This window comes from Electrophorus electricus, chromosome 20 (assembly GCF_013358815.1).
Source record: "Electrophorus electricus isolate fEleEle1 chromosome 20, fEleEle1.pri, whole genome shotgun sequence".
In the NCBI taxonomy this organism is placed as follows: Eukaryota; Metazoa; Chordata; class Actinopteri; order Gymnotiformes; family Gymnotidae; genus Electrophorus; species Electrophorus electricus.
The window spans coordinates 6693338-6718337 of NC_049554.1; the positions used below are offsets into that span (position 1 = coordinate 6693338).

Genomic DNA, 25000 nt, shown 5'->3' on the forward strand with positions numbered 1-25000 from the left:
GTTTCCTCCTGTTACTCTGACAGCGTGGAGAAGTTTATTCACACGGGGGGGGAATTATTTGCTAACTCCTGCATCTGGGTCATGTAGCAGCGTGAAACCGGACCGCCGCACAGAACGGGGAAATTAGTGGGGTCAGCGTAGAGAAGAAGCATCTGGACCTGATCAGCGTGGCGCGCGCTGCCTGTTCTCCAGGTCAGGACGACTTGCTCCGGATTTTTGGCATCCATTCTGATTCTGCATGTGGTAGGATTTCTAGATGCAGGTTTCCCATCGACAGCCAAGAAAAATCGCCCAACAAAACGTTTTAACCCAAATCCGACTTGGAAATAAGTGTTCTCTTCGACAGGGAAAAAAAAGAATTTCGCTACAAGCAAAAGTACATGTCATGCTTTTATGGGAATTTTGTTAAGACCCTTCCTGGGATCTGTGGCTGGATAATCTGTCTTTGATGTTCGTTTAAATAATCTCTCAACAAACTCTTAGAAAGTGCTGGCAGAAGTTTGGAGCTGTGTTTGTATACGTGCGTGACTGTGCGACCTCGGCTTCTAGGACCTCTGGGAAATGCCTGGTGATGTCAGTGGAGCACAGTCAGGAGTGTTGAGTGAGAGTGTTGGGACTGTGGGGTGCAGTGTGGGGATAGCCCTCTCATCACAGTACGGACAGAAGACAGCATGCGTTGGCATGGATCAGAGTGAAAGGTGTATGGAGACCAGATGGTGTGTCCGTAAGAGCTGACGCGGCTTACGGCGGGTGTGACGCGTGAGGCGTAAGGGCATAACTCAAGTGTGTTTGGACCAAGACAGACACACCGACAAACACCATGCAAAAATCAAGTGCGTAGTGCAATACAGTGGAAATGTAATGACGGGCCTTATATCCTCTCTCTCAAAACCCCAAGCACACATTTAGACATTCAAAGATCTGCTAAATACCCACATTCAGACAGTCCCTAAATACCTACCCATATTCATATGACCACATTTAGACATTCAAAGATCTGCTAAATACCCACATTCAGACAGTCCCTAAATACCTACCCATATTCATATGACCACTAAATACCCACATTCAGACGACCCCTTAATATTCACACTCGGATAATTTAAAGCCCTCTTAGCTGCTTGTGTGTGTGTGTGTGTGTGTGTGTGTAGAGCAGAGTTCACTGGTCTTCCACCGAGAGCGCTGCACTGTGTCATGCTGTGTTCACCCTGCCCTTACACACCCATCTAAACTCATGATGGGCTTAACGCAATCAGTTAACACATAAGATGATCAAAGTGTGTGAGGGGGGTTCCTACTTCCAACACAAAGTTCATGGGAGCTCAGAGCTGGACCTGAGACACAGTACCTTACATCACTGGCCTCTATACAAACAACTTACTAACTGTTAAAAAGTCCTGTTGGCTATGACGAGAGTCAGACGAGAGGACTGACCTACGACCCTGATGGACTGTGATCTCAAGGCACTCTGACCCGTGTTAACCCTTGTCCTTCCAGTGCAGCGCATCGTGCGGTTCTGGACACCGGCGCCGGACCGTGGCGTGTCTGAGCCTTGCTGATGAGCAGGTCCACAACGCGCACTGCGCAGAAGACCTGAGACCGACGGACGTGGAAGTGTGTAACACACAACCCTGCGAGTTCATCTGGGTCACGGGGGAGTGGACAGAGGTGAGGAATGAGGGCTGAGTCAGACGTGCAGGGCAGTAGAGTCAGCTGTGCGGGGCAGTAGAGTCAGAGGTGAAGTGCCCACAAGAACTGGAACTATGCTGATGGAAAAATCTTGACTCAGAGGCGTGTGTGTGTGTGTGTGTGTGTGATAGATACAGTGAAAGAAATAGGGACAGTTACAGTGATAGATGCAGGGATAGGTGCAATGATAGATACAGTGATAGGTGCAGTTACAGTGATAGGTGCAGTGATGGATACGGTGATAGATGCAGTGATACGTTGATAGATGCAGTGATGGGTGCAGTGATGGGTGCAGTGATGGATGCAGTGATGGGTGCAGTGATGGTGCAGTGATAGGTGCAATGATGGGTGCAGTGATGGTACAGTGATAGGTGCAATGATGGGTGCAGTGATGGGTACAGTAATAGGTGCAGTGTTTGTTGTGAATTGTTGATATTTGTGTGTTTGTTGTCACTCTTCTCAGTGCTCAGTCACCTGTGGGCGGGGCTACAGGCAGAGGCTTGTGTCCTGCAGTGAGGTGCATGCTGGGATTGAGAATTATGAGTATGGCCACCAGTCGTCATCTGGCTGCCCCGGCACCCCACCCGAGAGCTACGTCCCCTGCATCCTGGATCTCTGCCCTCCCACCCCCACCTGGAGAGTGGGCATCTGGGGGCCAGTGAGTGCTTCTGCCCCATCATTCTCCAACACCACCCAAATGTGGGTGAATATTAATTATAACATATAACATATGTAACATATATATCTCTCTATGCTGTATTTCAATTTTATCATATCAGTGTTGGTTGCCCATTTTAAAATGTCTTACGTGTGTGTGTGTGTGTGTGTGTGTGTGTGTGTGTGTGTGTGAACAGTGCTCCATGAGCTGTGGCCAGGGCTGGATGGTGCGTTCAGTGCAGTGTGTTTCAGCTGAAGGGGATGTCAGTGATAAATGTCCCCCCACCTCCAGGCCAGAGGGGCAGAAGACATGCAGTAACCCCTCCTGTAAGTGCGCATCCGCCATAACACCCTAGAGGAACCTAACCCTGTCTAAACCTAACCCTATCCTAACCCTAACCCTGTCTAAACCTAACCCTATCTTAACCCTAACCCTGTCTAAACCTAACCCTATCCTAACCCTAACCCTGTCTAAACCTAACCCTATCCTAACCCTAACCCTGTCTAACCCTGTCTAAACCTAACCCTATCCTAACCCTAACCCTGTCTAACCCTGTCTAAACCTAACCCTATCCTAACCCTAACCCTGTCTAAACCTAACCCTATCCTAACCCTAACCCTGTGAAAATTAGCACAACAAATATACCTACATGCATGACCTGAATTGAATAGTATCTCTTTCTCTCTCTCTCTCTGTCTTTCTCTCTGTATGTGTCTCTCTTTCTCTCGCTATCTCTCTCTCTCTTTCTGTCTTTCTCTCTCTCTCTCTCCCCTCCCCCAGGTTATCTGCCCTCTAGCTGTAGGGAGGTGCAGGTTCAGTCTGGTGTTGTGTCTGATAGTGAGCAGATCCTGAGTGTGCAGGGCAAAGCTGTTCAGGTCAGACTCTCCTACCACATGTGTTCACCACCAACCACGTGCACATCTGTTTATACAAGTGCACACACCTGCTCACACACGTGTGCTGGACTCATCTGCTTGCACACGTGCGCATTGCACATTTACTCACACAAGGACACATCTACTCACATTGGTGCATTTTTCTTTCTGGGTGTCTTCTCCCTCCCTCTCTCTCTCTCTCTCTCTCTCTCTCTCTCTCCCTCCCTCTCTCTCTCTCTCTCTCTCTCTCTCTCTCTCTCTCTCTCTCTTAGATCTTCTGCTCAGCGATGAACACAGACAGTCCAGCAGAATACATCACTCTCACGACGGGAGAGCAGGAGAACTTCTCTGAGGTTTTTGCATTCAGGTAAAAAAAAAAAAAGCCAAATTGAATTTCCAAAAAAACAAATACAGAAAAGTGTTGTTTAAAAAGAAAATAAAAAAATCTGTGTTATTTTAGCGTCAGACTTGGAAGTGACTGTGTTGGTTTAAGTGTATTTACAACTGCCAGACACAAAATGCAATGCACACTTCATTCTTATTTCAATGTTGTTGTTGTTGTTATTATTATTATTATTGTTGTTGTTGTTGTTATTGTTGTTATGGCTGTTGATTTCTGTGGTTAATCTGGTCCAGGCTGGAGGACCCCACACAGTGCCCATTAAACCTGAGCAGAAGAGAGGACTGCGCGTGTCGGAGGGACTACACAGCATCCGGCCTGTCCACATTCAAACGAGTCCGACTGGACCTCAGCCGGATGGCCATCGTCAGTGAGTCCGAGCTCTGCTGCCTCCTTTCCCATCCCATGCAGACATGCCAACATTCATTCACTAGAGCATTTCTGCGCTCCATGTGTATTTGAGCATCTGAGCTGTAATCCAGGACAGATTGGCCACTGCCCCGTCCTTGTGGATCTGTTTGATGTAATCCCACATAATCTGATTCACTAATCTGCTCAGGTCTGCGTGTCAGGTCTGCGTGTGAGGTCCGTGTGTCAGGTCTGTGTGCATGGTCTCTTGTAGCCACGGTTATTCAGTGCCACAGACGTCTTTGCATTTGGACACACACACACACACACACTGCTGATCTGGAAAGCGTTACCTCATTTGCTGTGCACCACATCTGGAGGAAGGAGGTAGTCTGGACTTCGCTAACCTCGCTGAACTCCCCAAACTTGAAACCTCTCAGCTAGTCTTACTGCACAGTCTCCATCTTTCAGCATGGAAATATGACAGACGCCTACTGAACCGTTCAGTCGGAAAAAAAGGATTCTGTCTCTCGGGTTTGGTGTAGTATTACCATCCACGCTGCATTAACATGCGGACTCGCATGAGAAGAGTTAATTAGTGTGGGTCACATCTCGTCAGCGACCCGCTGTCCAAACACAACCTCGCTAATCCCAGCCACCTCGCAGTCGCCGCGGCCATGCTAGAAAGTCGTGTTCACACGTACGTCACAGTCTTGCTGCTTTGATGAGAAACGGGTCTAGGTGAGACCTCTCGTCGCATGATTAGATTAGGGGAGAGAGAGAGAGAGAGAGAGGATGCCTAAATATAACATATGGTTCACACTCCAGAAAACTACAGGAAATAACTGAGTTGCAGGGTCGGGCCGGGCCGGGCCGAGCGGCAGTACTGCACGCCCTCGGGGGTGGGTTGGGACTGTGGCCCAGGGCCTGCTGGCATGCAGTGGGAGCGTGTGCTAAATGGGACGTGATGTACAGTGCCAATGCATTGAATAATTACCACTCTGTCTAACATCAGCGATCAGGCCTGCACAGTGCCCTGAGTCTAGCACAGACCCTGACCCCGCCCTCGCCCATGACCAAACCCCCACCTCTGACCCCGCCCCTCTGCGCCTCTGACCCCTCCCTTGGCATGTCTGGCTGAGGGTTTAATTAAGTCCGAGCACAAATGAGTTAATGGTTTTAAAATAGCAGTTCATGACCATTAAACCCGCCCACAGTTATAAGGCAAGGGGTCGATTGGTTGAGATGGCCTTTGTATTCCGTAGGGCTGTCCTTATGACACAGATGGAGTGCAAGCATCGCCATGGAAACAAGCGTCCAAGCTGAAGTGATGTGACTACACCACATCCACTAACACCAGTATCAGTATTAGTGATTCCTCTGTGTGTCTCTTAGTCACAGACTGGAAGTACGCATTCACTCACGAGGGCCACAAGGTCCCTTTCGCCACTGCGGGAGACTGCTACAGCGCCGCCCAATGTCCACAGGTGGGTATTACACTCCATAAGCAGGACTGGGAACATGTGAGTACAGAGGCTTGCACAGAAAGACAGAAATCACAAGAGAGAGAGAATTTAATAGAGTGACAGATATGTGAGAGGTGTGTGTGTGTGTGTGTGTGTGTGAGATTGTCCTCTCTGCCATATCTTTACCGTGCCCTGTCTCTAAAATAGCAGACGGCTGCCCAAGCACCACGCAAGCTGTCACACTTTAAAACCATCAGACCGTGCAGGTGCAGCCAATCAGACAACTCGGTGACTCACTGAATCTGCTTCTGTTCCATTTCTCCTCCTTTCGGGCTCATTGGCCTCCTGTCTCTCTCTATCAATCTATCTCTCCATCTCTCTCTCTCCTGTCTCTCTCTCCCTCTCACTCCCCCTCTTTGTCTATGTGTCTCTCTCTCTCTCTACCTCTCTCACTCTCCGTTCCACACTTGTTCCTGGGTCTGGACGGGGGTCAGCCTGCAGACAGTTGTCACCCCCAGGCTTTGGTCCCGCTGAGACCACCCTCTTTCCTCAGCCTGTCCCCTTTCTCGGATCTCCAGATGCAAAGCGCACATCCGCACATCACAGATGGATTTCGGCGTATCTGGCGTAAATCTGCACATTCACGAAATGTTTCGGTGTACTTCTACATATGCGCATTGTTGTTGTGAGTCCCGTGTACACTGTGTGCAACAGTAATGTTCTTTATATCTGAATAAGATTTTGCTGGGGTTTTTGGCCTTTAGGAAGAACTGACAGCACACACGCAGCCAAAATATTGTTCATGCTCTATATCTTCCCGTGAAGGAAAACCCGTGTTAGTGAAATGTCATTTAACCGAGCGGTTTCACATCCTCCGTGTTCACTAGCGCGATGGGTGTGCATTTTGCGTTATGGTCCTGAGCACGCCAGCATGGAAGTGCAGGGCCATGTTCAGCCGTGCGAGACGCTTGCTTTTCTGCTGCGTGCCAGTGCCATCTACTGTTGAGTCTGTTGAGAACGCGCACTGCCTCTGTTCTCCTCCAGGGCCGATTCAGCCTCAACCTGGCGGGAACCGGCTTCCAGGTGGCCGAAAACACCAGCTGGGTGTCCCAAGGCAACTACGCTGTAGCAGATGTCCACAAGTCTCAGGTATGCTGCCCGCCATTCCTGATCGCTAGAGCCGTAAACCCAGCTGTAGGGACTGCAGAGGGCCGTGCCCGGAGATGCGTCTGTCCAGTGAGGTCGCTGACGCTCACTGGATAAGGACAACGGACTTAATGTTGCTGCTGCTAACACCCTACGAAATGTCCTTCTGTAGGGCTGAGTCCTGGACTTTATATACAACATGCTTCTTGTTTCCTTTTTTGGCAGGCAGTGTAATAGCTAAAGACTCCATCATTTGCACAGCTCACGCTGGATTTACTAACCTTGAAGTTCTTAGGCTGCTTCTGTTATACATAGTTAAACACAATCTAAAGAAAATGCAAAGATACATGCCTAACAAAAGTGCCTTTAGGGCTTGTTTTCAATATTTTTATATTGCGAGTGATGATTTGGTTGTGTATAATATATGTGTGGCTCTCAGAACGTCAGCAGTATCGCCCAGGAGGGGTGGAAGTCTTTATTCTATTTTCCGTGTATTAGCTTTTTTGAGGTGCAGTTTCTCTCTTGTCCTCAGGATGGCAGCAGAGTGACAGGAACGTGTGGCGGCTACTGTGGCAAATGCACTCCGTCCAGCTCAGGCGTTTTCGTCCAGGTCACATGATGCCCAGGTGGGATGACATTTTTAAGGTGTTTTGTTGTTGTTTGTAGTTTTTAGAGTTTGCTCGGTCATGTTAGGCCATCTTTAAGATTTCATTTTCATCTTATATTTACTTGGGAAATAAAGCACGCTCGGAGTCAGCGTGGCTCTTCGAGGGTTTTCATTTTAAAATCAAACGTTTGCCTGCTACGAGAGCATCCTGGAGTTGATCCGCAGTGTCTGCCTCATTTTTATTTATTCTTTTTTTTGTGGTAGTTTTTCTTGAGGACTCTCTCTGCTGTCCCTCTCTGTGGTGCCAAAGAAAATGAAGAACTTCCACCAAATGTCTACTGTACATTTGTAAATGATTGAGTTGTATGTAATGTACAAAATGTGTTTATTTATTATAATCCACATTTATTTTTATACTGTATAATAATTTATGTGCTACATTTATTTGAACATTTTTGCCTGTTCACAGTGCACGACATAAACCGTTAAAGAAAGGTAATGATGCCATTGTTTAAAGCAGCTTGCTCGCAGATCTAGTGAGGTGTGTAGTTCTTTAGTAGTTCTTATGCACGGCGAGTCGTGCGTTGTGGAGTGGCGTGCGCGGGACCGTCATCCAGTAAGATCCTGTCTGAAACTGAAACGTTCGGTGTAAAAACCCTCAGACAGACCGTAGTGATCCTAAAAAGTGACTTTAATAAATGAGCTGTGTCTTCAACAAAAGTTCTGTGAGTTATAGTTCCCACAGCCCTGACCCTGTGGTTGCTTGATCTGGTAGGTGGAGGTGTGGGGAGGGGTGGTGGGTGGAACTGGGGCGTGACTCTAGTGGTGGGTGGAACTGGGGCGTGACTCTGTAGTGGTGGGCAGGACTAGAAGTACATCGTCGTGTTTTTTGTTATTGTTTTGTTAAGGTTTACGTCCACGTTGGGCAGGTCATTTGAAAAGTTTATTTCAGGTTAAAGACTTTTTTACAGCAAGCAGCTGTTGAAATCGACATAGTGGGCAGCTCTTGGTGAACACTGAGAAATCGGGCTGGAAACATGACCTTGGGTGTGTGGAGTTGGACCTATGGGGCGGGGCTTAGCTTGGGTGTGTGGAGTTGGACCTATGGGGCGGGGCTTAGCTTGGGTGTGTGGAGTAGGACCTATGGGGCGGGGCTTAGCTTGGGTGTGTGGAGTTGGACCTATGGGGCGGGGCTTAGCTTGGGTGTGTGGAGTAGGACCTATGGGGCGGGGCTTAGCTTGGGTGTGTGGAGTTGGACCTATGGGGCGGGGCTTAGCTTGGGTGTGTGGAGTAGGACATAGGGGGTGGGGCTTATCTTGGGGTTGTGGAGTTGGACCTATGGGGCGGGGCTTACCGTGGGTGTGTGGAGTTGGACCTATGGGGCGGGGCTTAGCTTGGGTGTGTGGAGTTGGACCTATGCGGCGGGGCTTAGCTTGGGTGTGTGGAGTAGGACATAGGGGGTGGGGCTAATCTTGGGGTTGTGGAGTAGGACCTGGTGTGTGTGTGTGGGGGGGGGGGTTAGCTAGGGTGTGTGGAGGAAGAGCTGAAGGCGAGGTTAAGCTTGAGTGTGTGGAAACCATAGTCATATCATAGGCAATGTTTCTTAAATATGAGCGCTTTTTAGGGAAGAGACACTCCACGGCAAGATAATATGCCCTAGGAGTGCTAGAAAGCAAGCCTGTGACATGGTCATTTGTCAAAAGACAGATTTGAGGTAATGACTCAAATTGACGCACTAATTAAAGCGTCATGCACTGTGCTTCGCCCCAGCCCCCGAGTACGTCCACTGCGTGGTAGTTAACCTCGGAAAATCTCTGTGCTTTGACTGTTTTTGTGGTTTTTTTTGTGTATTTTCAGAATACCTCACAAATGCTGTGCTTCTCTCTTTGTATTCTGTAGTTGTGCTTGTACTTACTTCTTTGTGATTTTGTCTCTTCTGACAAAATTATTATTTCTGGTTGTATTATTTTTATAATCTAGATACCAGGGTACAGCCTCTGTAATTTTGTTTTATTTTCCATGCTGATATAGAAGATAGATGTGTTTGTGTTGGGTGTTCCTCTGAATTCCTCTGATATTTACATTCTGATGTATTGCTGCGTCTAATGGTTCTATGAATATGGCTAATAAGTGTGTTAGAGGGGTCATCATTGCCTAGTGTCACTGTGAATTGTGAAACACTGGGATATAACCCCATTAAGGGTAGTATAACCCCATTAAGGGTGGTATAGCCCCAGTCAGAGGTGAGGAGTATAAGATCTGGATCCACTGTATAAATGATTCTTTGTGTTTGTGTTCTTAGCAAAACGTCATACCTGCCTTAACTCAAGAGATGGTGCTATTTACATTAGTTTATTTAATTATCATGTTAAATTAGGATAATTAATCATTAACATGATCATTAAATATTCATATTTAAGAAGCCTTACAATGTTTTTTTTTTCATGACATCCAACATTCACACTGATAATGAAAAGATAATTCTGGTCTTCCTTATGAAGTTCAGCCCATCCACGAAGAGGATCAAAGCTACAGGAGTATCTGCAGCATGTGTGTGCTGCACATGTTCATACATTACGGTTGTTATGAGAAATTAGCCATGAATGTGTCTGACTTTTCCACTATTTGGTCAGTGACTTTTGCCCAGTAATTTGAACCCTGGCGGTCTTGGCAGACTCCGCCTCTGTGGGCAGACTCCGCCTCTGGCTGTGTCATCTTCAGGACACTGAAGACATACCTTCTCTGGTGCTCACTCTCATAAAGGTCGTGGAACTTTCCTTTATTTTGGACAAGATCCTGATGACGTGCACAGCGCCGTTTGAAGGACCCGACTCAGACGCAGGGCTACGTGTTCCCTTCGTAGTGCGCGTGCCGTGTGCTGTCCAGTATGCCGATATAACTGGTTTACAAGTCTCTGTCGGTCCTGTGGAGGCTGGATGCAGTGTTCTGCGTTAACGCTCCCATTACGGCAGTGATAGGATCATTCATTCATATCTCCTTTTTTACTGATGTGCAGGTAAAATATTTTGAAGCAATATTAACCAAGCACATGGGATTTTTGTATTTATTACATTTAGAGGTGTATTTAAATTTTTTAATGAATTTATTGACATTTCTTTTTATGTCTGGATTAATCTGCCAATGTTTTTAAGCCAGTGTTCATATAAGCCTGTCTGTCTGTCTGTCTGTCACATCCTGCCTTGTAAACCCAGTTTTGTAGTCATACAGATTTGCAATGTTATGATTCATATATTGGATCACATAAGGGAATAATGTTAATGCAAATAAAACCAAACATGACGTGATCTGTTGGTTTCTGTGAGATCTCTCTTTCCCCCTAACGCTAGCATGTTGGAGTAGAACCTCCTGGGCTATGTTCAGGAAGCCGTGTGTGTTCTCGCAGGCCTGGCCGTGACGCTTCTCTGGTGCAGTATGGGTAAATCCTCCTTCCTGCCTCCCTCCCTGACCTTTTATTGAACCACACACTCCTTTAATGAACCACACACACCTATAATGAACCACACACTCCTTTATTGAACCACACACTCCCTTAATGACCCATACACTCCTTTAATGAACCACATACTCTTGTAATGAATGACACACACCTATAATGAACCACACACTCCTTTAATGAACCACACACTGCTTTAATGAACCACACACTCCCTTAATGACCCATACACTCCTTTAATGAACCACATACTCTTGTAATGAATGACACACACCTATAATGAACCACACACTCCTTTAATGAACCACACACTGCTTTAATGAACCACACACTCCTTTAATGAACCACACACTCTTTTATTGAACCACACACTCCTTTAATGACCCACACACTCCTTTAATGAACCACATACTCTTGTAATGAACCACACACTCTTTTATTGAACCACACACTCTTTTAATGAACCATACACTCCTTTAATGACCCACACACTCCTATAATGAACCACACACTCTTTTATTGAACCACACACCTATAATGAACCGCACACTCCTATAACATGACGATTCTGTTGTTCTTGCTGACGTCTCCTGTCTTTGAGAGCAGCAGGGTCACCCGTGATGTACTGATGCAGGTCCTGATCACCTTCACCATGGCAACCCCACTCACACAAGGGCAACTTGAACAAGTCCCGCAAAACATGCAGGTATCTGATTAGCCAGAGTCCTGCAGTCCTGTACTGGTTATCAGACACAAGTGCTTCCTGAAACTGCTTTATATTAGTCTGGTATTAGTCACCCGGTTCATACAAAACATACCCCACTTGGCCATGTGGGGGTGCTAGACTAAGTGCATTAAAGATTAGATGGAGGCAGAGATAAATATTCTCTAGCTGAATCTTTAAATGACTACACAATACTGTACCTACGGAGTCTGATTATAAATAAGAATATTGGTTTGTGAAATATCAATAGGAATTGCTTGTGGCTATAATGTTAATATTTTACCCTAAAGTGTAGTGTAAACATACAACAGGTTATTGTATGTGTTGAGAAGAAATTGCTTTAAAGATGGTATTTGGGGTGTGTGTGTGTGTGATTGCATTTGTCTATGTGATATTTCTTTTGGTTGTCTGTAGTAATGTGTCTGCACAAGGTCTGAACACAACACAAATAGACTCACCAGTACACACATGCCCATGCACAACCCCATGGAATGGTTTCAGACTCCAGTGATTTTCAAATACATTCCCAGACATTCCCATCGAGATTAAAGGAATTAATTCACTTCCTATTTAGGTCCAGACCTTCACCTTTGCACTGGGTTGTCACATGGGACCCTCCAACTTTTCTTGGCAGTTACAAGAATTTTCATTTCACATTTAATTTCCCCAAACGTGTCACAATCTATTTGTCTTTCCATAAGCCTATCTGTTCATTACACTGCGTTTCTTTAGGAGATATCTGTGATATCTGTACAGCGCTTTGGCTTTCCTTAGGAGATATCTGTACAGCACTCTGGCTTTCTTTAGGATATATCTGTAGAGTACTTTGGCTTTCTTTAGGAGATATCTGTACAGCACTCTGGCTTTCTTTAGGAGATATCTGTAGAGTACTTTGGCTTTCTTTAGGAGATATCTGTACAGTACTTTGGCTTTCTTTAGGAGATATCTGTACAGCACTTTGGCTTTCTTTAGGAGATATCTGTAGAGTACTTTGGCTTTCTTTAGAAGATATCTGTACAGTACTTTGTCTTTCTTTAGGAGATATCTGTACAGTACTTTGTCTTTCTTTAGGAGATATCTGTACAGTACTTTGGCTTTCTTTAGGAGATATCTGTACAGTACTTTGGCTTTCTTTAGGAGATATCTGTACAGCACTTTGGCTTTCTTTAGGAGATATCTGTAGAGTACTTTGGCTTTCTTTAGGAGATATCTGTACAGCACTTTGGCTTTCTTTAGGAGATATCTGTACAGCACTTTGGCTTTCTTTAGGAGATATCTGTACAGTACTTTGGCTTTCTTTAGGAGATATCTGTACAGCACTTTGGCTTTCTTTAGGAGATATCTGTACAGCACTTTGGCTTTCTTTAGGAGATATCTGTACAGCACTTTGGCTTTCTTTAGGAGATATCTGTACAGTACTTTGGCTTTCTTTAGGCGATATCTGTACAGCACTTTGGCTTTCTTTAGGAGATATCTGTACAGCACTTTGGCTTTCTTTAGGAGATATCTGTACAGTACTTTGGCTTTCTTTAGGAGATATCTGTACAGCACTTTGGCTTTCTTTAGGAGATATCTGTAGAGTACTTTGGCTTTCTTTAGGAGATATCTGTACAGCACTTTGGCTTTCTTTAGGAGATATCTGTACAGTACTTTGGCTTTCTTTAGGAGATATCTGTACAGCACTTTGGCTTTCTTTAGGAGATATCTGTACAGTACTTTGGCTTTCTTTAGGAGATATCTGTACAGCACTTTGGCTTTCTTTAGGAGATATCTGTAGAGTACTTTGGCTTTCTTTAGGAGATATCTGTACAGCACTTTGGCTTTCTTTAGGAGATATCTGTACAGCAATTTGGCTTTCTTTAGGAGATATCTTTGAGTTAATGTCAACAAGCAGATTCCAGAAGCCCAGCGAGCACTGCCACTGCGTGGGTGTAAGGACGAGAACCAATGTACATAAATGTCCACACATAATGCTAGCTCTGCCTTGCTTTATGAAGGTGGACCCTGATGGACTCCTGCTGGACATAAAAGATTTTCCCACTGAAACTGATCACTAGAAACCCTGAGTCTGCACCCGGTCTCCACTCATGTGATCCCTTCTACCCTACCATAATAGCAAGTGTTGTTTGGGACATCCACTCTACATGAACTAAAGGGGAACTTAACTGACACCCCCATAGCCTGCCGGGATGAGTCAAGAAAATGTCTGCATCCAATAATAATAAATCTATCTGATAAACGATGGATAGGCATTCCGTGCGTGCGTGCACGCACTCTCTCTCTCTCTCTCTCTCTCTCTCTCTCTCTCACACACACACACACACACACACACACACACACACACACACACTCTTCATATTAGCTCTGAAGGTTTACGAGGTGTCCGTGTGGTTTATAGGTAGTGCATTGTAACGGCATTGGCTGAGATGAGGCGGGGAGGGATCCGGAAAGCCATCGTTACCGTTCCGCCCAGGACCCCACAGTCTGCCTGAGAAGAGCTGGCCGCGCATGTGCGGAGATATCGTTCAGTTATCTTCCTTAACACTCGGTTTGCTTTCAGCCCACCCAAACTGACATGTTTAGCCGCAGCTCTAAGAGGAGAAACTTCAGCCGATCGGTGAGTAAAACGACGCTCCGGTATCGTTTATGGATGCGCGTACCTGCGCGCGTCTCTGACGCACCGAGGGCGGGCTTGCGCGCTCTGCTGAAACGCTCTTGTCGGAAAAATAAAAACGCCTGCACCTGCCTGGCGCGAGTGATCCTGGCTAAACTCCCGTTTCGATCGTGTGAGCTCGTGCATTTCAAACTTTCAAATGCATACGGTGTAAATCAGTTATTTAAGAGGCACACATGATGGCACATGACCTGCTCTGGGAGTTTGGTGGGAAACTTTACGACTTTGTGATGATGTCACCCCCTCCTTTCTGCTCTCCACAGTCTGCTACGCTGGAGGATGCAGACAGAGGCCAGCCGTGTACTGTGTGTGGAGAACAGTGTCCTGGCTTCATTGTGCACAAATGGAGGTAAAACGCACACGCACAGAAGGTGCCTTTGTTTATCTTGTATCGTGTAGACAGACTGATTTTATTGGTGCGTATAGAATGGTGTAATCACTCATAATTAACTCATTCACTCATTTGTGATTCACTCATTATTTTCTTATATAAAGATAAATAATACAGGTGACACTTAAGATCCACACAGCTGATTAATGGATAGTGTCGAATAAATCTGTACTCTACTCATATATTCAGTTACTTTTCAGGATTTGACAGTGAAATGTTTGGCCTGGGTTGTCCTGCTTTGTCCTGCTTTGTCCTGGGTTGTCCAGGGTTTGTCCTGGGTTGTCCAGGGTTTGTCCAGGGTTATTGTGCCGCAGGCTAGCTGACGAGCACGCCCTCCCCCACCTCAGACAGAGTCATATGACCGTGACGGGGCCAGGCTGGCTGTCGTGTGGGCGAGTGCGCTGGAAGATAACAGTGTCCAGTGCGCCGTGTGTTCACGCCGTTCCAGAGTCTGGAGCCACATTCCTGACCCTCCACATTCTAAAGCGGAGTCAGCCAGGAGGAGGTGGGGGGAGGGACTGACTCAGGAACAGCCGACAGACCAATGCCTGTTTGTTTAGAGTAGATATGAATAATATATAGACGTGCTGGGGAGGGTTGTGTGGAGTTTCATTGTATGCGTCAGGTCATGTCCAAATAAACTCTGATTAATTTGTGCCTTTAAGCCATTAAAGTTATGTGTTTAGTAGGTGTGGGTCTTTAGGGGAAATTCTACGGCTCGTGCAGCTTCACAGCTGTTGAAGTCTGTGCAGTCAGCAGCCATTAGGTGAGAAACACAAAGTCCAGCATTTGTATCCCCAAGACGCTGTTTGTTTTTAACCAGCAAGCACTTATGGAAACGGTCGTCTGGGTGACTGTGGAGTGGAGGCGGGGCTTGGTGGCCTAGGTGACTGTGGAGTGGAGGCGGGGCTTGGTGGCCTAGGTGACTGTGGAGTGGAGGCGGGGCTTGGTTGCCTAGGTGACTGTTAGGAGAGGAGAAGGCTCCTCAGTGCGTCCTCCGGTGCTGTAAACTATTACAGGGCAGCAGTCAGTGCTGGAATGTGGCTGTAATTGCCTTTCACAGTGCCACAATAAAACTGAAGCCTCATCCCAATAACCCCGCTGTAGATGTGTTGGAGAAAAGGATGTGTGTGTGTGTGTGTGTGTGAGAGTGTGTGTGTTCTGTCTGTGTGCTTGTGTGTTTTGTGTGTGTTTTGTGTGACTGCTGTGCTCGGTATGGGGTGACTTTATGGTCTTCAGTGCAACAGCATGACCTAGAGAGCTTTATGAAGGTAGAAATAAAGGTGTGTGTGTGTGTGTGTGTGTGTGTGTGTGTTTTCAAGAGACAGTTTGATGAGGTATGTGGCCTTGATTTGACCCCAGACAAAGAAAGATTAGAAAAAGCAGACAGGCAAATCGACGGACACACACACACACACACACACACACACACACTGCTAACTGTTTGCAAGTTTAGAGTTCTTGTGTAGACTGCTGGTTACTACAGTAAGCAGATGTAGATGTTCCAGCATCATCTGGAGACAGAGGAGGTGACGTGCTTCGTGCTCTCCACAGCTGAGGGTGCGGGCTTATCTCCAGCGGCCGTGTTGTGCGTGAGCCCGAGTGCACGCGTGTGTGCAGGTGTTGTGTGTGAGCCCGAGTGCACGCGTGTGTGCAGGTGTTGTGTGTGAGCCCGGGTGCACGCGTGTGTGGAGGTGTTGTGTGTGAGCCCGGGTGCACGCGTGTGTGCAGGTGTTGTGTGTGAGCCCGAGTACACGCGTGTGTGCAGGTGTTGTGCCCGAGTGCACGCGTGTGTGCAGGTGTTGTGTGTGAGCCCGGGTGCACGCGTGCGTGCAGGTGTTGTGCCCGAGTGCACGCGTGTGTGCAGGTGTGTGTGAGCCCGGGTGCATGCGTGCGTGCAGGTGTTGTGCCCGAGTGCACGCGTGTGTGCAGGTGTTGTGTGTGAGCCCGGGTGCACGCGGTGTGCAGGTGTTGTGCGTGAGCTCAGGTGCACGCAGGCCATGGGAATGAGTCAGTTTACTGAACAGCAAAATCACACATACACACGCAGAGAAACCCAGCATGGAATTTTGTTAAATTAATACTTTCTAAATGTTGTCAAGATGCCTGAGACAAGTCCATTTGCCCCTGACTCTTCCTCAGTTCCATTTGCCCCGACTCTTCCATTTGCCCCTGACTCTTCCTCTGTTCTATTTGCCTCTGACTCTTCCATTTGCCCCTGACTCTTCCTCTGTTCTATTTGCCTCTGACTCTTCCATTTGCCCCTGACTCTTCCTCTGTTCTATTTGCCTCTGACTCTTCCATTTGCCCCTGACTCTTCCTCTGTTCTATTTGCCTCTGACTCTTCCAGTTGCCCCTGACTCTTCCTCTGTTCTATTTGCCTCTGACTCTTCCATTTGCCCCTGACTCTTCCTCTGTTCTATTTGCCTCTGACTCTTCCATTTGCCCCTGACTCTTCCTCTGTTCCATTGCTGTGTGGACTGATGACCTTCTGATCTGCTGTTCTGGGGTTCTGTTCTGGTTTAGCTTACAATGAAGCAATATTTTATTTTATTGTTAATTTTGTTCATTTTGTGTTAGTGTTAAAGATAAAAGTCTGTACACACACACACCCACACACACACACCACACACACATACCACACACACACTGGCTGGTTGGTTTTATCTTGCTGAACACTCTGAGCTGAATTATTAATGCTCGCTGTTGGTTTGATTGATTTTCCTTTGTGTTAACGAGGCTGGTTACAGCCCGTTAGCATCAGTGCAGTGTGTGTGTGTGTGTGTGTGTGTGTGTGTGTGTGTGTGTGTGTGTATATGTGTGTTCTATCTGATCTGTGAGAACCACTCACTCCCTCACACCTGCTGCACCTTGCCCTGTTTACACTGACTCAGGATCAGTCTTGCTTGCCTAAATGCTAGCATTAATTACTGTTTAAATACTATAAACTGATTGCAGTAGAGAATTGCCTGCATGGGCCGCAGGGAAGCTAGTTCCACTGATCTCATGAAGTTAGTGCACACTGGGCTGCAGAGGCTAGTCAGTAATGATGCTAACCACACTTAAACAGGGTAAGTGAGGAGGCCGCCTCCTGTTTGGACCAATCGCAGTGCTCCTCACTGGAGCTCGTTAACGATGGGAGCACTCCGGAGCAGGAATGGACAAAGTTGTTGCTTATGCGTTGAGGTCCCTCCCGGATGAAACAAAGTAAACCAAAACAGGATGGATGAGGAGAGAATTGGGCAGAGGAGGCAAGGGAATCTTTATTTTAGACTTAAACTCACCTTTTTAACTTTATTATATAGTTGTGTTAAAGGATGTCTGTTACAAATGTACTTGGTTGTTTCATTTCCGTATTCATAACTAGTGGTTGTAGATTCAAATGTGATGGATGGATAGCAAGCTGCTGTCGCTGGGTCAGAACCATATCCCGGTTCTGACCGTGTGGTTGTTGTGGTGGTTCTGACAGGGTTAGGGCACTTGGGCAGGAGAGGGCCTTTGGAGTCTCCCCAAAGACGACATCTGGAGTCGCTGACGTCTGGCCTCCTGCTAACCTGATCAGGATCTGCATAACACTGCAGTGCTATTCAGCCTGTTAACTAGCAACCAAGCTAAAGCTCTTCATCACTGCTGTCGGGCGTATGAATGGACCTGAAGAGCAGAAGGCTTTTCAGGCGGACTGAAGGAGGAGACGAGCAGAGCACACACACACACGCACACACACACACACACACACACACAGAGACAGACAATCTAAAGAAAGAGCAGATGTGAATAGAGAGACCCTGAAACACACACACACAGACCCCGTGTTTTTAGACTGGTACAGCCATGGGGACGTCATCTCTTAACGGGTCAGTAAGTCACATGTTCCCCACGTGTGTCTGGGCTGCTGGCTAACACGCCAGCCCCACGTCGGCTAAACCGGGCCGCTCTAGCTGAGTTTGCGGGACCCTCTGTTGCTCTGAGGTGGTGTAAACTGGCCGGCCTCTGACCTCACAGATGCGTCTCAGGTCAATCAACCTTTGTCATTCCCTGACAGCACTTTACCCTCACTGCTCACTCGCTGTAAGGGGAATTAGCAACTGTATGTCTGCCTTGGCGCATCTAAAGGCTGTAATGAGCTGTTGTTCATTAGCCGCGGTTGCTGCGGCGACCTCTGGGCTGGACTGCGGGAGCAGGAGTGGACCAAGGTGTGAAGGGCTAGTACACCAGTGCACTCTGAAATAGAATGCGGATGAATTCCAGGAATCCGCCTGTTTCCAGATCAGATGACTCGCTGCACCTCCTTGGACTGATCTTGGATATGCTTCTACTTTTAAACTTCCCCAACACACGCACAGTGGCAGAAAAGCCACAAACTGACCTGAGACCAGATGTGAAGGCAAAACAGCTGGCAGTATAGTTTATGGTTCTTATGAAGGACTTTAACTTGCTCTGTTATATAGTTGTAATCTAGTACAGGGAGTTTTGGACTTTGCCTTATAATCTATTTGTCTGTACATTAGAAGGGGAAATAATCTCTTGTGTTTAGAATATATCATATTATTAAAGGTGGGTACTCCGTGGAGCTAAGATGGCTATAACAGGAATATATATTTGTTCTCTTTCTCCAAAGCTGTTGAACTAATTGTGTGTGTGTGTGTGTGTGTGTGTGTGTGTGTGTGTGTGTGTGTGTGTGTGTACACACATCGCCTCATCAAAGCCAGCAGCTGAGCCTCTGCCTTTGAACCTGGCCTTCACTTTACCTTTGAACTTCAAAAGCTGCAAGTTGTCTTGGCGACGCTTGGCCGTCCTTTCTGAATCTCCCTCTAAGATGACATCACAGGTGTTTGAGTAATGCTATGATGAGTTTTTGTGACGCTCATAAAATGTACTTTATTTTTATTTTTGAGTGTGTATTTTTTGAGTTTATTATTCTGAGTGAGAGTCTGTGAAGTGTCTCCATCTGTCTCCCCACATCCGACACACACACACACACACGCATGGCTGCATTGCCGTGTTGCTGTGTAACAGAAAAGTTAACGTATGTGTGTGTTAAGGTCTGGCTTTAACACACACAGCACTGATCTAAGATCCTCTTCACTTTCATCAAACTAATTTTTCTCATTAGGACATGCAAAGCAAAAACTGATCCTAGGTCAGTACTGTCAAAGCAGGAGCTGTATGAGTGGTATCGGAGGGAGAGAACCTCCTCCCCAGCCTGATGGGGAGAGAACCTCCTCACAGAGCCTACATAGTCCTAGTCTTAATCTACAATGGTCTTGGACTGTCCTACTAAGGGGAAAGTGTTCCCACTAAGGAACCGTTCAACACTGGGTTTTATCTGTGTCGTAGCTGTAACTTCCATATGATGATGATGATGATGATGATGATGATGATATTCTTAGTTCTTAAATGACATAAATGCAAAAAAAAAAAAAAGTGCAGGAACAGAATTTGTGCATGTAGTGAGGTTTGGTGAATTGGGGGGTGTGGGTGTGGTTTATATGCGCATGCTAACCTTACCTCCATTCCTGACTGGAGTGACTGCAGTGAGCAGACAGACTGCTCACGGTTATCTGCTCACGGTTATCTGCTCACGGTTTTCTGCTCACGGTTATCTGCTCACGGTTATCTGCTCACGGTTTTCTGCTCACGGTTATCTGCTCACGGTTTTCTGCTCACGGTTTTCTGCTCACGGTTTTCTGCTCACGGTTATCTGCTCACGGTTTTCTACTCACGGTTATCTGCTCACGGTTTTCTGCTCACGGTTATCTGCTCACGGTTATCTGCTCACGGTTTTCTGCTCACGGTTTTCTGCTCACGGTTTTCTGCTCACGGAGTTCTCCAGAATAGTTGGTGAGACTGAGACAGATTAGTGATTATCTGACCTCAGGGGTCGGAGGTTGCACGGGTTCAGAGGGACCCCTGAAATGCTAGAAGTGTCTACAGCTGCTCGAGGCCCTGATTGGCTTTCTGTCTCCTCTCTATGTTTACTGACACCCGCTGCAGCCTGGCCCCTGGTGTTCAGCGTGAGGTGCTTTAGGAACAACTCTCCATTTGACTGATGGGATGATGAAAGAGTTCATAACGGAGGGAGGCTATAAACACACTCACTCACTCTCTCTCACTCTCCCGCCTTTCCTTCCTCACACTCTCTCTCACTCTCTCTCACTCTCCCGCCTTTCCTTCCTCACACTCTCTCTCACTCTCTCTCACTCTCCCGCCTTTCCTTCCTCACACTCTCTCTCACTCTCTCTCACTCTCCCGCCTTTCCTTCCTCACACTCTCTCTCACTCTCTCTCACTCTCCCGCCTTTCCTTCCTCACACTCTCTCTCACTCTCTCTCACTCTCTCTCACTCTCCCGCCTTTCCTTCCTCACACTCTCTCTCACTCTCTCTCACTCTCCCGCCTTTCCTTCCTCACACTCTCTCTCACTCTCTCTCACTCTCCCGCCTTTCCTTCCTCACACTCTCTCTCACTCTCTCTCACTCTCTCTCACTCTCCCGCCTTTCCTTCCTCACACTCTCTCTCACTCTCTCTCACTCTCTCTCACTCTCCCGCCTTTCCTTCCTCACACTCTCTCTGAAGGAGCAAACGCATCAGGTGCACTGTACACAGTTGTCCTCTAGGGGGAGCGGTGAAGGTTCTTAGTCCTAAACACAAGTATGTGCAATTTGGACGTGAGCGAGCACCTGTGTGTGCGAAACCTGTGGGCCAAAATAAACACCACGGCTCCCCGAACAACTTCAAAATAGTCTTTGATTTCTCTCTCTCTCTCTCCCTCTCCCTCTCCCCCATAAAGCCACCTACTCCTGGTCACACATGAAGTGTTGTAATTACAGTGCTGTTGGGGGCGTTGTTGGGGCCCCTGCAGAAAAGGGGAGTGTTTGCGAAATTACACAGCAGAAGTGCCACTCGTGAATCCTGTTTGCCTTTGCTCTGGGTCCCAGACATGCACAGAGCCTAGTGTGTGTTAAGGGGAGTGTGTTCCACACTAACACACTCCCAGCCCGCCCAGTCTTACACACACACACACACACCGCTTACCTGCTCACAGAGTCCTCTTACTCGCCATCAACTACACGACAGGAGGATTTCATATGGTGTGTGTGTGTGTGTGTGTGTGTGTGGTGAACTAGGAGCTGTTATGACTTCGATCTTGTTGCATCTGTTTTTCCAGCAGAGGGCGATGTTTGTGTGTGTGTGTGTGTGTGTGTGTGTGTGTGTGTGTGTGTGTGTGTGTGTGTGTGTGTGTGTGTGTGTGTGTGTGTGTGTGTGTGTGCGCGCGTGTGTGTGTGTGTGCGGCAGGTCAGAATGCATTGTTTAATTGGTCGAGTCACTAGGTCTGTAAACGATGTGGTATAATACATATGATCCATTATATGAATGAATACAGCAGTCTGGGGGTACAGGTTTCTGGATTGTATAGCACCTGATATATTATAAACAGTTTCTTTGTGTTCAGCGGCACATTTCGGTCACTTCATAGAATTATTTTGGATCAGAATCGCTCTGAGTGACTGAGGTTAGTAATGACCTGAATCTGATCCTAGATCAGGTCCTGAACAAACACCACAAGGACAGGCAGAAGTCATAGTCAGTGGGTGTGCACTTCAGTCTATCAGAATGAATTTCATACGTTTGCAGAAGCACAGCATGTGAGTGTGTGTGTGAGTGTGTGTGTGTGTGTGTGTGTGTGCGTGCGTGGACGAGGTAGGGAGCTCCGAATAGCATGCATACATCTGTGTGTTACAATATCACTCAATGTTAACTCTTGTTTTGTGATTTCTCTCTCTTGTTCTGTGTGTGTGTGTGTGCGTGGGCCATGCGCTGGTCGGAATGTTCAGTATGTCACGGCTGAAGAGGCAGCCTTGGCTGTTGTTCCCATCAATCCATCTGATAGGAGGGGCAGGAACACACACACACACACACACACACACAGAGGAAATGGCTCCTAATAGGAAAGCTAAACCAGGTCCAGGTTTCTGTGATCACAAAGTATGGAGGCCTGACTCTTCACGTGCGCGCACACACACACACGCACACACACACACGCACACACACACACAGGTTCTGCGGCCCACCCGAGGGTACAGTTACAGTGTGACAGTCTTTGCAGGAAGGTTTACTCTGTTTTAAGGGGTTGTACCCATGGCTGTTTCTGCTCTGCTGTGTCCTGTCTGCGTCCGGTCTTAACACTGTTACGTCTCCTTTTAACCCGAGGCACGTGCCCCCCCCCCGTCATGAAATGTGTCTTCAACTTAAAAGACCTCGGTCACAAGGCGGAGCTGTCACTTATCTGCCTGGAGCTCGTACACAGTCCCGAACCCTGGATCTGCCAGAGGTGGTCCAGACTTGGAGAGGGAGGACAAGGTTGAAGGGTATTCTGCCTGTTAAATCATCACTGCTGGTGTTTGCCAAAGTGTCTTCCATCTTTAGGCTGGTTTCCACGGCAATGCCACTGTTCACACTGTTCTGGCGCCTTGACAACCGAGTCTGCAGGCAACGAATGAGAAAAGGGAGGAGAGAGGTCAGGAAGCAAACACACACACACACACGTACACACACATGTACACACACACACACACATATACATACAAACACACACATACATATACACACACACGTACACACACACGTACATACACATGTACACACACACGTACATACATATGCAAACACACAGACACACACACATATATACATACAAACACACACACACGTACACACACACACACATACATACATACATACACACACACACACACACACACACACACACACACACACCTGCACGCACGCACGCACGCATGCACACACACACACACACACTCTCACTCACACACACACACACCCCCTTCTGCTGACTTACTGACACACACTCTTGTTCTCTGTTTGTTATACACACACACACACACACACACACACACACACATCAAGTCCATGGTGACTCCAGGAGCAGGGTGAGACAGGCCTGTTCAGCTTGGTGTTCGCCGTCGTTTGTCGTGGGTACGGTCTGACTGCTTCCCTGCGCAGGGGCTCAGTGGATCTCCAGCTGCAAGGCTGAGGTGTTGTGAACCTCCGGGTTCCTCTTCAGGAACCTGATCAAAGCTCCTGCCCCCGCAGTCAGTCTCTCTGAGAGCCCCGCCGGGCCTTCACGCTCACATCCACAGTCTCTCAGCCAGTAAAATCTTTTCTGGATGGTTTTTGTTTTAGTTTTTGGACATTTCTCTGCTTCATGCCTTAGCTTGGAGCGTAGCGCTCCGGGTTTGTAGTGGAGATCTCTCTGTCTGAACGCAGGAAGGCCACAGAAGGAAACGCAGCTGAAAGCAGATGCATGTCAGGGTGTCAGAGAGACAAAACGGTTGGACAAACTCTCCCTATAACCTAAATGTAATTGATTTGTAGATAGTGTGTAGTCATTTTTAAAAACGCTTTCAGTAGGAAGGTCATTCACCTGGAAGCCAGGGGTTGGTTGCTGAGTGCGTAATCAGAAACCAGCGTCATTCCAGAGAGGATTCCTGTGTCCTGTGCCCATCACATATTCCTTCGTGGGCTTTGCTCACTGACGGGGACGTGAGCAGTAATGCGTCAGCTGCTTGGTCTGCTTTCTGTCCAGGGCCCTGAGTGATCTGATGATCACAGAATGTTCGGAAGTGTGACATGGGAGGAACTTTAACAAACTTTAACAAACAATTTAGAAACTCTAACAACAGCCAAAGTGGCTTTGACAGTTAATGCAGCCCACGCACATTCTGCTCTCCTGAGACTTCAATGTCTTGTCTGGTTTACCTCTTAAGAGATCCTGAACAATGAAAACCCGCTCTGTAGATGTAGTAATTCACCTATGGCCCAGATAATGGGCTGTGTGTGTGTGTCTGTGTGTGTGTGAGTGTGTGTGTGTGTTGAATAACTAACTCATCAAAGAAGATCAAAGCCTTTCTACATTGACCTTTGTGTCCAGGTTGGTCCTCGTTTGATTTCATTGAGGTTTCATCTTGTTAGTTTTCATGTTGATTTTTGTTTGTTTTTGTTTTGTTTGTTTTTATTTATGCATGTATGACCATGTCTTTGACATGGATAAACATGCTTTAAGCTCTTAATGGCCTTCTATAACAAACTCAACATAATTACCTCGATGCATCTTAAATTACAATCTAAAGTGTTTAGGGTGACTGTGTAATCAGACCGAGAGCTGAACCACCTCAGGCTGTGTGTGTGTGTGTTCTTAAATCCACACCAGCGTCATCCTGGCATCTGCGTTTGATTGAGGTCATACCCTCAGCCTCAGCAACCTCAGAACACTCTCCTGGCTGGGAGAGTCTGGTGCTCTCTCTCTCCTGGCTGGGAGAGACTGCTGCTCGGTCTCTCCTGAATGAGAGAGACTGGTTAAAGGATAAACCATGCCTGTTCATGCATGTTCTGAGCCCTAAAGAAAATGTTCTGAATCTCAATAAATCACTCTGCCCCATCTCAGCCTGATTAGTGGGGCGCGCACGCACACACACACACACACACACACACACACACAGACAGACACAGGCATACATTATTGAGGGTTAAATTTTGACTTTAGAGAAGG

At 47.1% G+C, this 25000-nt stretch overlaps 2 protein-coding genes across 2 annotated transcripts in view; both read left to right on the top strand.

Annotated features, from left to right (window-relative positions):
- LOC113591853 (A disintegrin and metalloproteinase with thrombospondin motifs 9) overlaps nucleotides 1-7956 on the top strand; it is a 46088-nt gene extending 38132 nt beyond the window's left edge. The window contains exons 30-39 of the mRNA XM_035520134.1: nucleotides 1498-1668; nucleotides 2153-2347; nucleotides 2544-2673; nucleotides 3128-3222; nucleotides 3495-3589; nucleotides 3859-3992; nucleotides 5366-5457; nucleotides 6481-6585; nucleotides 7115-7208; nucleotides 7454-7956. Coding sequence (XP_035376027.1) covers nucleotides 1498-1668; nucleotides 2153-2347; nucleotides 2544-2673; nucleotides 3128-3222; nucleotides 3495-3589; nucleotides 3859-3992; nucleotides 5366-5457; nucleotides 6481-6585; nucleotides 7115-7201 — 1104 coding nt within the window. The 3' untranslated portion in view covers nucleotides 7202-7208; nucleotides 7454-7956. The remainder of the gene's footprint in view (nucleotides 1-1497; nucleotides 1669-2152; nucleotides 2348-2543; nucleotides 2674-3127; nucleotides 3223-3494; nucleotides 3590-3858; nucleotides 3993-5365; nucleotides 5458-6480; nucleotides 6586-7114; nucleotides 7209-7453) is intronic.
- Nucleotides 7957-13823: 5867 nt separating this feature from the next.
- Nucleotides 13824-25000, top strand: part of prickle2b (prickle homolog 2b) — a 57854-nt gene continuing 46677 nt past the window's right edge. Inside the window, exons 1-2 of the mRNA XM_035520334.1 lie at nucleotides 13824-13984; nucleotides 14305-14390. Coding sequence (XP_035376227.1) covers nucleotides 13943-13984; nucleotides 14305-14390 — 128 coding nt within the window. The 5' untranslated portion in view covers nucleotides 13824-13942. The remainder of the gene's footprint in view (nucleotides 13985-14304; nucleotides 14391-25000) is intronic.